Here is a 14,613-nt window from a genome sequence, read left to right on the forward strand (position 1 = left end):
AACAGTCAATGAAGCTATTGAGAATGAGTTAATAAGGCCCTTTTGAAACAACTTGGTTTTGGTGGATAAAGTAATTTCTATCTACTGTATTCCAAGGTGTAACACTCCTCATGTTTCCACATTGTTCATGCAAATTGAGTTATGCTGACCTCACTGAAATTTTCCCAGTAGACTATGTTGCAAATAAATTTATTCAATAATACATAATTCATTCTTATTAAGTGAGCAACATTAGATAAAGTACTTTTTACATTTCCCTTTCATGTCTTAGTAAAATACTAACGTTCAATGAAAAAATAATAGCACTTCCAAAGCAGAAAAAAAGATAATTGCAAAAGACATTAAATTTATGGCAGATATTTCTTAAGCCAAACCAATGACTGATACAAGTTATTAAGTTTTTATGTCTAAAGATAATGATGTATTCCACATGATTAATTATTTCAACTCTTTCTTATAGGGGTGGAAAGTACAAACTAAAATGTAACAATAAAATGCCAAACACTTAAAACAGAAGATTCGTACTCTTGAAAGACATGCTTCCCTTTTCTCTTTTACTTAATTACTTCAATTGGTGTGTTACTGACAAAAGAAAAACACCATAGAAAATTATCATACTTGGTTCTGTGGGGAAAATACTCATTAGGCGTGAGAGAAGACTATGAACTGCTCGTAAAACTTTGGTGTTTCCACATGTCATACAAGCAGCCACCCCTCGCTGCAAAGGTTTAAAGCTACTGAGAATTGCTGGAGACTGGAGAACAGTTAGCAAGAAACTTAAGACTTCCAATCCAGTGCATATATTTGCAAAGTTAGCTTGATTAGGTTGTTCCTAAAAAAAAAGAAAGAAAGAAAGAAAAAATTTAAATAAATGTTATTTTTTAAAACTGTAGAAATGTAGTTTCACACAAAGCTTTAAAATGATGCCCAATGAATTAATTATTTGGTAATAGGGTTTCAGCTAATTAAAGATTTAAAGATAGGGAAAACTAGGCAAGCATGAATGTTAGAATTCTAAGACATTTTCATATTACAAGAACACTAAAATGATCCTTTTTTTTTTAAATTTCTAAGGGTATAAATGGAGATTTTTAAACCTTAGACTTCAAAATGTACTGTTTAAAAAATATATTTGCTATAACAATGTCATATATTGTGAGATAAAATATTATTTGTTAAAATACTACAAATACCATTTCATTTGATCCTCACAACAATCCAGCAAAGTAGATGTTTTTATCTCTATTTTAGAAGTAAGGAAACAGAAGCAGAGACTGGGTGAAGTGACTTGTGCATGGTCACACAGTTAGGAAGTATCAGAGGTTAGATTTGAACTGAGGTGTCCCTGACTCCAGGCCCACATTCTATGCACTAAGCTACCAGCTGCCTCAAAAGGAATACTGAGAGAAATTTTGTGACATAAAAAAATATATTGATAAATTAAAATTTTTTTAGTTCAGACTTAGTCAAGCATCAATAATATATTCTATTCCCCTGTTTCCTTTAATTTAATTTCATTTTTTAAAAAACCCTTACTTTCAGTCTTAGAATCAGCAAGAGTGGCAATGGGGGTTAAGTGACTTGCCCAGGGTCACACAGCTAGGAAGTGTCCGAGGCCAGATTTGAACCTAGGACCTCTTGTTTCTAGGCCTAACTCTCAATACATTGAACAATCCATCTGCCCCCTTCCTTTAATTGTAAGTAAGCTATCTTTCACAGGTATGAATGGTGATAGGAAGAATTTAATCATACCTCAAATAGAAGAAAAAGCAAAAGACAAATTAGACCATTTTTATCTATGTGAAATTGAAAAGCTTTTACACAAACAAAATTGATGCAAGGAGCACAAGGGAGGGTTGGGGAAAAATTCTAAATCAAAATCTTTGATAATAATCTGCTATTCAAAATGTATGAGACTAAACAGGAACCTCTAAGATGAAGGGGTCATTCCTTAATGAATATACGATGAAAGGACTTACTTGAAAATAGTTCTCAAAAAAATAATTTGAAATTAATAATAACCATAGAAAAGATTACTCCAAATCACTAATAAGAGAAATAAAATTCTAAGTGTGGTTTTACAACATATCCAGCAATTTGGCAAAGACAATAAAAGATGATATAGTCAGTGCTCAGGGAGAGAGATTGTGGAGTGCCTTACACACTAATACAGGGTTGAACTGGAAAATTGTCCAACCTTTTTGGAAAGCAATTTCAAAATGTGAAGAAAATAAGTAAATTGTCCAAACCCTTGGACCCAGAGGTTCTACTGGTAGGCATATGCTACAAGAAAAAGAAAGATCTTATATGTGACAAAATATTTATAGCAGCATTTTTAGTTGTATCAAAAAAGTAGAAGCAAAATAAATCCCTCAATTTGGGGAATGGATAATGTAATAAGTGAATGTGATGGAATATTATTGCATTAGAAGAAATAAGGGATAGCTAGGTGGCTCAGTGGATTGAGAGCCAGGACTGGAGATGGGAGAACCTGAGTTCAAATGTGGTCTCAGCTTCCTAGCTGTGTCATCCTGGGCAAGTCACTTAATACCAATGAACTACCCCTTGCTGCTCTTCAGCCTTAGAACCAATATACAATATTTATTCTAAAACAGAAGAAGTTTTTTTAAAAAAATAAGAAATGATAAACATGAAGACAACAAAGAAATATAAAATATGTTATGGATACAAAATAAAGAATCAAAATACATAGATATATGGAGTCTATTCATTACACTATTCACTATTAATGGTGAACCTATGGCATGGGTGCCAAAGATGGCATGTAGAGTGCTCTCTGTGGGCCCCCTCCTCCCCCCCCCAATTCATTACTAGAAAAGCAGATGGACTTGGGAAGAGCTTCTCCCCTCCCCCTATCCACTATGCCTGATGACATTTTTCATATCCCCACTCCACTTGCCCAACAGCCAATCGGAGCACTTCCTCTCCTATGTAGGATTGGGAGTGTGGGGGTTGGGGTGGAGGTAGGTTCAGTGTATACCCAGCATGTGGCAGGGGGAAGGACAGAGGCGGGGGGAGGGGGAGGGAACAGCGAGGCAACCTGTCTCTAAAAGGTTTGCCTTCACTGCACTATTCTATACAGCAGGCACTAATTTTTGTAACTTTTCTAAAAAGTTAATAGTTATAACTCAAGCATGACATCCACAATAGATCTGATAATTCAATATAGACAAGCTTGAAACACATCAAGCTATAAAACAAGAATTTTAGTTACAGTAGCAAAAGAAATAGATAAAATTTATAGCATAGCTTTTGCAGAAAAAATTTCCAGGGCCATGGGAGCTTGCTAAATTAAATAACCATACAACATTTCAGGGATATTTACAGTCTCTTGTGTTTTTTTGGCCCACTGTTATACCATAAGATATTCTTCAAGAAAATTAAGTTCAGAATCCTACTTCAGTCATTAAAATGTCTATTTTTAGGAAAATCCAGGTTGGTTTGTTTTTTAATGGTACTATATTAATTAAAACTTTAGCCTAGGACAAATGACCTCTTATTTTAAGAAGTATATTTACAAAATATGAGAGAATATCTCAATGCTTTCAAAGTTTACACTTAAGTTATTATTAAAGGTAACAAATAGGGGAAAAGTTCAGAATTTTTTTTTGGCTTAGTGATACTGACCTCTAATGATCCATCAGCCTAGCAGAAGAGAACTATTAATATACCAACTCTAAACCCCATACACAGGAAAAAAGAGCCATCTCTGGCTCCAAGATAAAATCTGGAGTTTGGTAACTGAATATCAGGGTCTCTCTTTTTAAAGATATTTACAATAACTGGAAGTACCAACAACTTTATTTAAGAAACAAAAATAGAGAGCAGAATAATTGCTTTTGTTAAGATTCCTGCATTCTACCTGTTGACCTAAGAACCTACCACAGTCATCAAAAGCTTGTCAAACCACTGTAGTTTGAGTTCTGATTTTGGCCACATATCTGGCCGTAAAGCAGTCTTTAGGAGATTAACACACCGCCGAGATAACAATTCTCCAGGAGATCCTGCAGTATTGGAGTTGTCATTAACCTATAAATTCAAATGATAATGATTTTTTGTCACATACTTGCAGTATATTTCATTATTAAATACTAAAACATTAAAACAGATACTTCTATTCCTAACACATTTCAATTCATCTATTTCCTTTTCATTCCTGTGAAAATAACTCTATGTGTGTCCAAAGCACACATTAATGTTTGCCTAAACTGCATAAATATAGATATACAACATCCCAAATATGCAAATGCATTCTCTAAAATCTTCTGAAGCAGATGTTTGAGGTTTTTAATGTCTAGAAAGAAAACAGCTTCTCAAAATGGACCCGTAAAAATTTCAAAATATTTTCCATTTAATGCCATTATAATTTTAAAATATGTGTTGTATGTGTATACACACACACACACACAAAATCGGGGGAGGGAGGATTACAAGGTAACATTTGTCGTAATGAATTAGTGTCACAAATTGGCAATCATACCTGACAAGCAATCCTAATCAAAAAGTTCACCACTGTATCTGTATGCTGCTTATCAATAGGCTTAGCAAGTAAAGCATCAGCCCCAGGCAATGACTGGCTCCTCCCAAAGACCTAAAAATATACAGGTAATGAAATTTAAAACATGTTATACTTAAAAAAAAAAACAATGCAAAGGTGTACTTCAATTTTATTATTTTGGTCAGTATAAACTTTTCTATATTCTACTATCCTAATCAAAGATGGCATTCTGATAGAATTCATAAAGAAACATTAACATAAAGAAGGGGTAGGGGATAAGGAATAAGACTTTTCAGATTAACACCCATCCCTTTTTCTAGTATACCATATATACATATATGTACATGTATACATAAAAACCCAAAATATACAACATATAACATTATAAATAAAATCCTATCCCAAACACACAATATATTCCAAATTCCAAAGGTGTTTTTTTCACTATAATTACACAAGTACCTAACTGTCATCCACAGAACTATCCAGGCACTAAATAAGAGTACTAAAATGATCCAAGATAGCTTCAACTACAATAGAAATGGAGGAAGGAAACTGTTATCTTTAACAAAATACATTCTTTAAAAGGTCTCAAAAAAATGAACATATGTCAGATTTTATGTACTGATGTTTGTGTAGAGCATGATTGACTCAAGGGGGGTAGCACCAATAAAGGATAAGTAAAAGCAAGAATTGGCAGCTCCCATTAGGATCTACAGAAGATGATTTCTTACTGCACTCATTGCTCCAGTGGCAGTCCTAAATCTCTTCACCTCTTGGCCAGAATCAACTGACAGTCCTCTTTTAATAGCAGATGAGGCACAACTGCCACCTTCTCCACTTGAATTTGGATCTATATCAGAATCCGGCTAAAACAGCAGAGTAAATTAAAATGTATGATTTTTAAGGATAAGTATTAAAAATAAAAAAATTAAAAAGTAGTCATGCGGAATATAAAGAATTATCATTCCTACCTGCTGATCTTTAATCCTTTGCAATTCCCACTTAATGACAACTTCTGCCAGATCCACAGCCAATTTTCTTTGTTCAATGGTAACACTGGGAGTGAAGCCTAATCTCTGCATGGCACTCACCATATGCTGTACCAAATGGTGCCTCACTGGGTAATAAACCTATGGAAAGTTTCCAATATTAATAAAATATATATTTAGTCCTAAATGAATTAGAATCAAAACAAAAAGGATCTTTTAAAAATAGTTTCATACCATCATTCAAATTTGGGGAAAATATTCTTCACAAATATGGAGAAAAAAATTTTTTTTTACCATTTTTCAAACTCCATGCAATTGAGTATGTTCTGAAGATGTTAACACTAATAGTCATTAGTTTGGTATGAATTTTATATACAAAAATCAAGAAAAGCCAGATTAAAATATCTTTGAACATGCAATTCTCTTCAACTCTAATGAAAGTTATAAAAGGCTTAAAGCAAAGACCAATAAGATATAAAATCTTAACACTAGAATAAATGACTTATTATCAATATAATCCTAGTCCTCTTAAAAGTAAATTAGAAAGAATAGATTTCTTCCAAAATGTAGCTTGCATGGGATCTGCAAAAGGGAAACACCAAAAGCATTCTCTATTTTTGAGTGTTCTATTCAATAAAGTAATCAAAATCTAGATTTTTAAGGCCAAATAGAAGCTAATAAAAATAGAATACTATGTATTACACACATAACTTGACACTAGGCAAAAAGAATACAAAAAGGGTCTAAGAAACAGTAAACATCTTCAAGTAGCTTTATTTTCCATTGAGGAAGCCAAAACCAAAACACATATAAATGTATCATTTATATGGTAGAAATGTTACTAAAAGATAAATGAACATAATACTACTGCCAAAGAGAAAACAAAAATCTGAAAGCAAAATGTTGGAAACCAAACTATCTACCTTAAAATGTTGGACTATTAAATGCAAAATGTGGACTAGCTGGGGAACTGTATGACCTTCTTCTACAATGATTTTTCTAGTCCAATGAGTCAGCATTTGGTGTCCATCTTCCATTCGAGCAGGGACTGCTGGAGTCAAAATAGCCATTGCTTGTCTGACAATTGCACGAGCCTCCATCGCATGAGCCTTTAGCAAACTATGAAAAACCTAACAAAGGAGATTCTTATAAACTATGATCTGAGAATCAGATTTTTACATATATCAACAAATTTAGGACTAAAACAAAAGGACATTTTTTTAAAATCTATTTTACACATATTTAAATTTGGTAAAATATTGTTCACAAACATGGAAAAACAAACTTTTTAAATGTTTTGCATGATTCAAGCTATCAGTAAACTGAATATATTCTGCAGTATGATCATACACAAAGATGTTACCACTGATAACTCATTAGTTTGGCATGTGCTTTATGTATATATTTCACCAGTAGAACAGATGGATTTGGGGTGAATCATTATCCAGTATTACATATTTTTTATAAAGATGCATTTTTTTGACCCATCTTTGACCAGAAAAGAAAACAAATTTAACTGACATGGATAAACTCTATGACCAAGGTATCACTGACATAATACTCAAAGGTAAGGGTTTAGCTTTCTTCTGTATGATGAACCCCTCTGACAGTCTATCTGGCAACAGACAGACCCCTTTCTGGAATAATATCTTAAATGGATAAACTAAAATACATTCATTATAATAGAAGTCAATTATACTGAAATACAGTTATCAAAGTATTTTTTAAAAATTCACGGACTCTGGATTAAAAGTCCTGCTCTGAGATAACAAACTAATTCCAATGAAAAGAAAAAGTAATAAATAAAATATGGCTTATGTGCTAAAAAAAATAGCTGGGAACTGAAGTTAAATAGAGTAATCAAAACGGTGAAACATAATGAAAACATTTCAGAAAAAGTGATTCAAATTAATCATAGAGAGGGGGAAAAAAGGTACCTGGAGGACGATTTTCTTGTGTATGGCAAATTTAGCAATGATGTGTGCCAGGAGTAAGTGCCCACTATATTTGCATGCTGGGTCCACACATGCCTTAGATAGCAGACAGGGCCAAGCAAAGGTCATTAATCTTCGCAGTTTGCTATTCCGGTTCTTGTTATTGTCATGGATATGATGTGGTGCATGTTCCACAAGAAGTGTGGCAAACTGTAAAAGGTAAATTCTAAGGGAATCCAACATGTCTGTCTGTTTCTCTGGGTCAAGCACCTAGCCATGGAAAGAAAAGAAAAATATAACCTTTCATGGATTTATATACTTTTCTGCAAATATTATACAAATAAGCTTAAACCTAAAGTATATACAATATTAGAAAGTTGAAGAAATGGAAAATAATTTTTCCTTATCAGAACTACAAGAAATTTCTTTTAACTTTTCTTTAAATGATAAATATTCACACCCGCCTGGTGTACTTGTAAACTATTCAAAAATTAGCTACAAAGCAAATTTTTCTGAATGAAAGACAAAATTTCTCACCGTAAGCCAAAATACAAATTAAGCCGAACTATTCTTTTTGTTTAATTGGAAGTCATAATTGATTTTTTATTGGGTTTACTTAATCCACTTAGTCAGAAACCATTCAAGAAAATACTTTGAACCCATAACAGAATTAAACATTAAAAGGGAAAGAAGAGAGCAACCCCATAAGGGAAACATCCCTTTTTTTTTTTAAAAGAAATTCAATTACAACAATTACAACCCCAAACACAACTGAACTTCTCAGGGACAAAAAAAAAAAGCACTAGGAAGCTTCCTTTCCTTTTAACTAAGAGAACTGACCATAACTGGAAATTTGTCATATCGAAAGGGACTTAGCAAATACTATCAGGACATAAACAAGGTACTGTTCTCTGACCCTGTTCACTCTTCCTTTAAAATTAGCCTAGGGAAAGAAACTGAGCAAGAATGACTAAAGTAATAAGGGTGAACTGTGCTGTAATTTTTTTTCTTGCCTTCTTTCTTGGAATCAATACCAAGTATTGACTCCAAAATCAATACCAAGTATTGATTCCAAGACAGAAGAGCAATAAAGGCTAGGCAACTGGAGTTAAATGACTAAGCCAGGGTCATATAGCTAGAAAGTATCTGAGGCTCGATTTAAATCAAAGGTCTTCTATCTCCATGTCTGGCTCTCTTATCTCTTACCTAAGCCATCCATCTGTCCTGTTATATAATATTAGTAACCACCAGGGCCCTTTCTTTCTGGGTTGACGAGAATGAATGAACCAAGTCTCCAGAGAATGACTTCTGAAGGAGTGAATTATGCATATAATTTCCTCCAAATAGCCATTAATATGAACCAATAACCTATTTAAATACTTTTATCAATGCTGGGGCAAAAACTGACAATTACTCCAACAAACATATACTTCAACAAACATATGCATCAAGAAATTGATGCAAATATATTGCTTAACTTTAGCCCATAACAAACATAAAGCAATATGAAAATTTCCCAAAAAATACTTTATGTAAATACCTCTATGAACTGGAGTGATAGAAAAAAAAAGTCCTTAAATGTGTATGGTACAACGTAAAACTATTCAATTCTAAATGAATTCAAAATACTAATGATACAACACCAGCATCTTAAAAAAGATACTTACAATATATCAACATTTTAATTGAACCTAAAATTGTCATTGTAGTGTTTATAGCCCTAAATAAAAATTTTATTTAATGAATAGATCTTTAATTACCCAATGGTTCTATTAACTATTAATAACTAATTGGATTTTGAATTTTTATTCAGAGGATTTTTAAATTTTGTTTAGTTAACTTATTCTGGTATAAGAACCTGCCCTCAAAAAAATAATTTAACGAATGATGTGATATAATGCTTCAACACAAATCAGTAAAATTATGTAAAATAAAAAGACTTCTAAAAGTAGAATGATTTCAATTTCCCCTTAACACATACATATTTAATAGCCCTCATATGTGTGATAACAATTCATTATGGAAATTACCACCTTGGTAATAAAAACACTGGTAATGCTTTCTGGATTATCGCCTTCTGGATTAGGAGGTCCCAAAAGCTGTTCTCCTTCAGCTTTCTCAAAACTGTACAAGAAAGCAGGATTCAGAATATGTTGTAGAACCTATCAATAAAAAAGAAAATAAAGAAAATTATCATGTCATTGTTTTGCTGTGATCACCAATTATACTGCTCAGAGTACATCAAAATTGCAAATCATCTAAGACTACAAGAAGACTTCATCTCATTTTCCCTATTTTTGAGTTAATAAACAAAAAGAAAGGTAGGAAGTCCCCCGCCCTCCCAAAAGTGACTATTTGGTTTGCCCTTCTCACCTCAAAAAAAAGAAAAAGAATTTTACAGGAATGAGACAAAGCCTTGAAGTTATTTTTCTCAATAATGGGCTTGTTTTTCTTCATAAATATATTGGCCTCTTATTTTAATGTCAATAGAAACACAAGAAACAAATTCTTTTGCTTCCTATAAGTACTTTACCTTGGCTTTGAGCTCATCTCCAAAATTTGGGTCATTGAAGTCTACAAAGCGAAAGAACAAGGCACGTTTTTGAGAGATGCTGTAATTCTTGGGGATTTCCTCTTCCATGTATTCCTTTAAGAATGTCATGTTGCAGAGAAAACGGCCAGTAAAGGCTCGAAGCAGCTGGAAAAGCAACTCTATATCTCCATAATTCCTTCTGTAAAATCAAGGTAAGGAAGTAAATTCTTTATGGAAAACTTTCTAATTAATTATATTGACTGCTAATTTGCTAAAAGTATTGACTTTTGAACAATTCAGATACAAAATCTCAGAGATTACAAAAAATGGATTTAAATGAGATTACTATTAAGTAAAATCTCTTTTTGAGGTCTCTATGCCAAATGAAGCTAAAAGCCTCTACTAACAAGACGAATTTCTACTATTGCTCTTAGCTAACTGAATAGATTTAGATAAAACAAGTTACTCAAGCTAAAACAGAATAATTACACCTACTTGCAGTAATTGAGCAAACAATAGGCCAGTAATTTAGGCTCCTTCCAGTTTGTTGCAGCCATATTTTCTTTGCGGTGCCTTTCTTGAAAAGTTTCACTGACCCATACACGTCTCAACTGGCTCACTAAAGAGTGTTGATTTGCCAACCAGGATTCATCATTCTTAACTATAATGCTTATGATCTGTCAAGGAAAAAAAAAAGACAAACATGGTAATATTGACAATTTAATTGACATATTTAATAGCCCTCATATGTGTGATAACAATTTCCCAGATGAGCAGATTCGGAATTTTCACAAAGCTCAATCAAAAGAATTACCTTGATAGCCTGAAACTGAAGATCAATTCTCAGAGTGCTTGTGCTAGGAGAGCCAGGGCGCACAGCTGCTTGTGTGCCACCAGGTAACAACAAAGCGATAAATCTGTTTGGGTTGGCTGCAAGAACATCTCGAAGAGGTTTGGCATCTTTGTGCTTTAAAAAACTCTAAAAAGAACATAAAATATCTTAAAACTGTCTTAAGTTACTTCAAAATTAAACAAGAAATACCAGGGACAGGTAGGTGGCTCAGTGGATTGAGAACCAGGACTGGAGTTGAAAGGTCCTGGTTGGTCCAAATCTGGCCTCGGACACTTCCTAGCTGTGAGACCCAGAGAGCAAGGCACCTAACTCCAGTTTCCTGGCCCTTACTGCTCTTCTGTTTTAGAATTGCTATTAAGACAGAAGGTAAGGGCTTAAAAAAAAAAGTTCCAATAAAATTGCCCTTGATGACTTGTAATTTTTCTTCCAGTTCTGACTTTTAAATATATGGCCAAACATTCATTGTGTTAATCCAAGATTTCCAAAATAATTTGGCCATATTAAATACTGAAAGCTATTAGAGGAACCTACAAATGCTGATTAGCATTTAGGTAATGCAGGAGGTAAAACAAGGGCAAGGAAATTAAATAAGAGGAGGTAACTAAGCAGAACCCTTTGCAAGATAGAAGATGGTATTGCAGGTAAGAGAGGGTTTTAAGCATGAGAGGAAGGTTTGCAAGGGAGAGTGGCATGAGACCAGCAGGAAAGGATTCTGGAATCTTGGGAAAAGGGAGTTGAGTGAAAAACTCAGCAGCAAAGAGTCTGGGGTTTGCTAGGTTTTGTTGTCAACCTACCTTGTGGATTATCTTTACCAGTCCTTCCTGTTAAGACCTGTGATTCCCGAGAAGAAGATCCTTGAACTACAGCTAGCCTGACTCAACATCCTGTCAAGTGCAGCTGCTGTGAGATCTAAGTCCATCTGGACTTAGTATCTTTCCCTTGGCCCTACTAATCTTGCCACAGACCATTACCCTTCAATACTTACTAAGGGGGGGTTTAGAGCAGGATTAGCTGGATCAGGGATATCGAGGTGAGGTCTAGTGTAGACCAACTCTGTGAAGACTCTCTGTGAAGAGACATTTAAATCTTGGGGACTTTAGTTAAGAGAAATTTAGTATGAGGGTTACCTTATTCCCTTTTCAACCTGACCCTGTTTAATTAAAATGCGTTCCTTGTTACTGTGTGTTGATCTCAGACCAGGCTCTGCCCTGGTTTGAGTTTCTGTTGGCCTTTCAACCCACAGTTAACAACCAGATACTGGCCCATTACAATTCATCCAATAACATCCCCAAAACCCACCTCCCTTTGACAAGAGATGTCAAACACAAAGCACAGTATGTGTGGTAGGCATGCAATGAAAACCTAATGTGAAACAATAGAGCAGAAATATAAGAAAAGTGTGCAAGTGAAACAGGAAATAATTTGTTTGGTAGACAAAGATCTGGTGAAAGGACCAGGCTATCATTTGAAAGGGAAAAGGCTGAAACTCTAGGAAACAAAGATAAAGCCAATCCTAATGCTACAAAATCATCCATGGAGACTTTACGGTAGAGATTCCGCAACCACTAGGCAATAATTCTGATTCTTAATGAGTAAGAATATATTTGAAAGAAAATGTGACTTTTCTCCTATTAATAATTACCATAAACATCCTGCTCCACTGAGGATCATTTAAAGTAGCTTCCATCATGAATAACTCAACAGTCTGGGAGGGGTGTCGTGTCAAAAACTTTATCAAGGGCTCTCTGAATGGACTGCCAGCCTGAAAAAATATTTAGTAAAAGTATTACTACACATATTTCTATGTTATCTTTTTCTTTTATGATCTCCAAGTTCAAACACAATTATTACGAGGTCTCTTACAGAAATTTGCTAATAGTTTAAGCAAATCAACTCAAAAACATTAGGCAGCCAATTAACTTAAGTCTTATAAAAATCATTAACTTTCAAGAAATCAGTTTTGATGTGGAAAATGTTATCTGGTAAGTCAGACAAATTTAAAATATGAATACTCCATAAGTAATAGCTGCAACGACATACCAAATCAAGTTATGCTTTTACCTCTATCAACATAGCCCGCTCTGTTTTCATTACGACTTCTAGCAGAGGCTTAACCAGGGTTTGAGGAGCAGCTGGGATCAGATGAAAAAGGTTTATAATTGCTGAACAAATCTTCATTTCCTAAGAAAGAACAATAGAACTAAAAATCAGAGTTCAATGAATGCTTTCCAGCTAAATACGCAAACATTGCAGCAGGCCCTACAACAGGCTACAATAGCATGGCTAGCCAATCAAAGCAAGTAGTTTACGTGTAAAAAGCAAAAACCTATCTATTTTAGAACTAAGGACCAAAGTTAATTTGAACTATGGCTTCTGATTTTTATTTATTAGGGGAGAGGGAAATTAACAAAACTGAATATTTTTCAACTTCTGAATTTATTTAGTTGATTTTTATAGATCAATTAGAGCTAAAAAGGACTTCAGCAATCATCTAGTTCAGTTCTCAATGAAGAGACCCCAGAGAAATTAAGTGATTTGTTCAAGAATATCTAATTTGCTCATGAAAAATCCAGGTCTGGAACCCAGGCTTCTTGAGTCCCAGTTCAAGGCTCTTTCTAATAATTCCTAATAATTCTCCCTATGATGGAATCAATAGGAAAATGTGTTTTATTACATAGTTTTATATTCAAATATTTCAGAATACATTTTACTCTACAATAGAAATTTGTATAAGATCCTTGAACAAAGGGAGTCCAACATACACTGATGCCCCAAAGCTCATATTCTAGTGTAGTATCAGGCATGCAGTACTTGAGCTGAACTGAAGAACTAAATTAAGTTTGACGTATCAACTAGCAAAAAAGCAGGCCTCTGAACATATTCTAATATCAGGGCTATGAATTTTGAATTATATTAATAGCAAGCATGATTCCAATGTATGTATAAGTTGATATCCCTAATTAGAAAACTGCTTTGAGTGGTAAAACTTTAAATTCTCACAGTGTTGCTGTTGTTTTAGATTAATTTTAAAAGAGAATCTGTATGAGAAAAGGTAAATGAATCAGGACTAAAATGCCAAAAAATACCAAAGTCTTGAAAGATTCTGCCTATAGATTACATTAATTCCCATGACCCTTCACAGGGCAAGTGGCATGGGTTTCAAAAACAATTATCAAAAGAGAATGGTTCCTAGTCTACATTTGTGAGTTTTTTTATTTGAATAAAAAGATAAATGGAGAGCTATGTATGAAATTAGAAAACATAACTGTCTCCATCACTTATATCTTAAAAACAAAATACCCCCAAACTTTCTTCCATGAGATTTTCAGTCTTCTGATAAGCAAGCAGTAATAAAATTTACCCTAAAAATATGTGATCTTAATAACGTTTTCATTTGTATATTTTTCAAAGCATTTTCACCACCACCACCACTCTTTCATGAGTCTGACAACAACACTGTGAGATCGGTTTAGTAGGTTTTACTACCTCATTCTTTTTATAGATGAGAAAACCTGAAGCTAAAAGGTTGTAAGACTAGCCCAAAGCATCAGTGTATCCATAATGAAATGATGTGCTATTTATTTTAATGAAAAAGGGTTTATTTTCTAGTCACTAGATTTAGAATCTTAATGGTTTGAAAGGAAACCTATAATTTGATCAAGAAAAACTCTTTCTAGCATGCACAAATATGCTGTGTTGAATTTTGCCCTCAATGAACTGTTTAGAATAATTTTTCATACAACTTTTGTAATGATAAAAATCCAAAGAGAATGAGTCCTTTC

The 14,613-nt window shown here is 33.8% G+C and overlaps 1 protein-coding gene across 11 annotated transcripts in view; it reads right to left on the reverse strand.

Annotated features, from left to right (window-relative positions):
- TRRAP (transformation/transcription domain associated protein) overlaps positions 1 to 14,613 on the reverse strand; it is a 186,172-nt gene that overhangs the window by 119,379 nt on the left and 52,180 nt on the right. For all 11 annotated transcript variants that reach the window (XM_007498285.3, XM_007498284.3, XM_056806503.1 and 8 more), the window contains 13 exons: positions 12,893 to 13,012; positions 12,474 to 12,593; positions 10,793 to 10,957; positions 10,474 to 10,655; positions 9,979 to 10,177; positions 9,479 to 9,607; positions 7,449 to 7,715; positions 6,435 to 6,641; positions 5,494 to 5,652; positions 5,254 to 5,388; positions 4,502 to 4,612; positions 3,904 to 4,050; positions 619 to 832 (listed from right to left, as the gene is read on the reverse strand). In XM_007498285.3, the coding sequence (XP_007498347.1) occupies positions 619 to 832; positions 3,904 to 4,050; positions 4,502 to 4,612; positions 5,254 to 5,388; positions 5,494 to 5,652; positions 6,435 to 6,641; positions 7,449 to 7,715; positions 9,479 to 9,607; positions 9,979 to 10,177; positions 10,474 to 10,655; positions 10,793 to 10,957; positions 12,474 to 12,593; positions 12,893 to 13,012 (2,155 nt within the window). The remainder of the gene's footprint in view (positions 1 to 618; positions 833 to 3,903; positions 4,051 to 4,501; positions 4,613 to 5,253; positions 5,389 to 5,493; positions 5,653 to 6,434; positions 6,642 to 7,448; positions 7,716 to 9,478; positions 9,608 to 9,978; positions 10,178 to 10,473; positions 10,656 to 10,792; positions 10,958 to 12,473; positions 12,594 to 12,892; positions 13,013 to 14,613) is intronic.

The sequence above is a fragment of the Monodelphis domestica genome, chromosome 7, assembly GCF_027887165.1.
Source record: "Monodelphis domestica isolate mMonDom1 chromosome 7, mMonDom1.pri, whole genome shotgun sequence".
Taxonomy (NCBI): Eukaryota; Metazoa; Chordata; class Mammalia; order Didelphimorphia; family Didelphidae; genus Monodelphis; species Monodelphis domestica.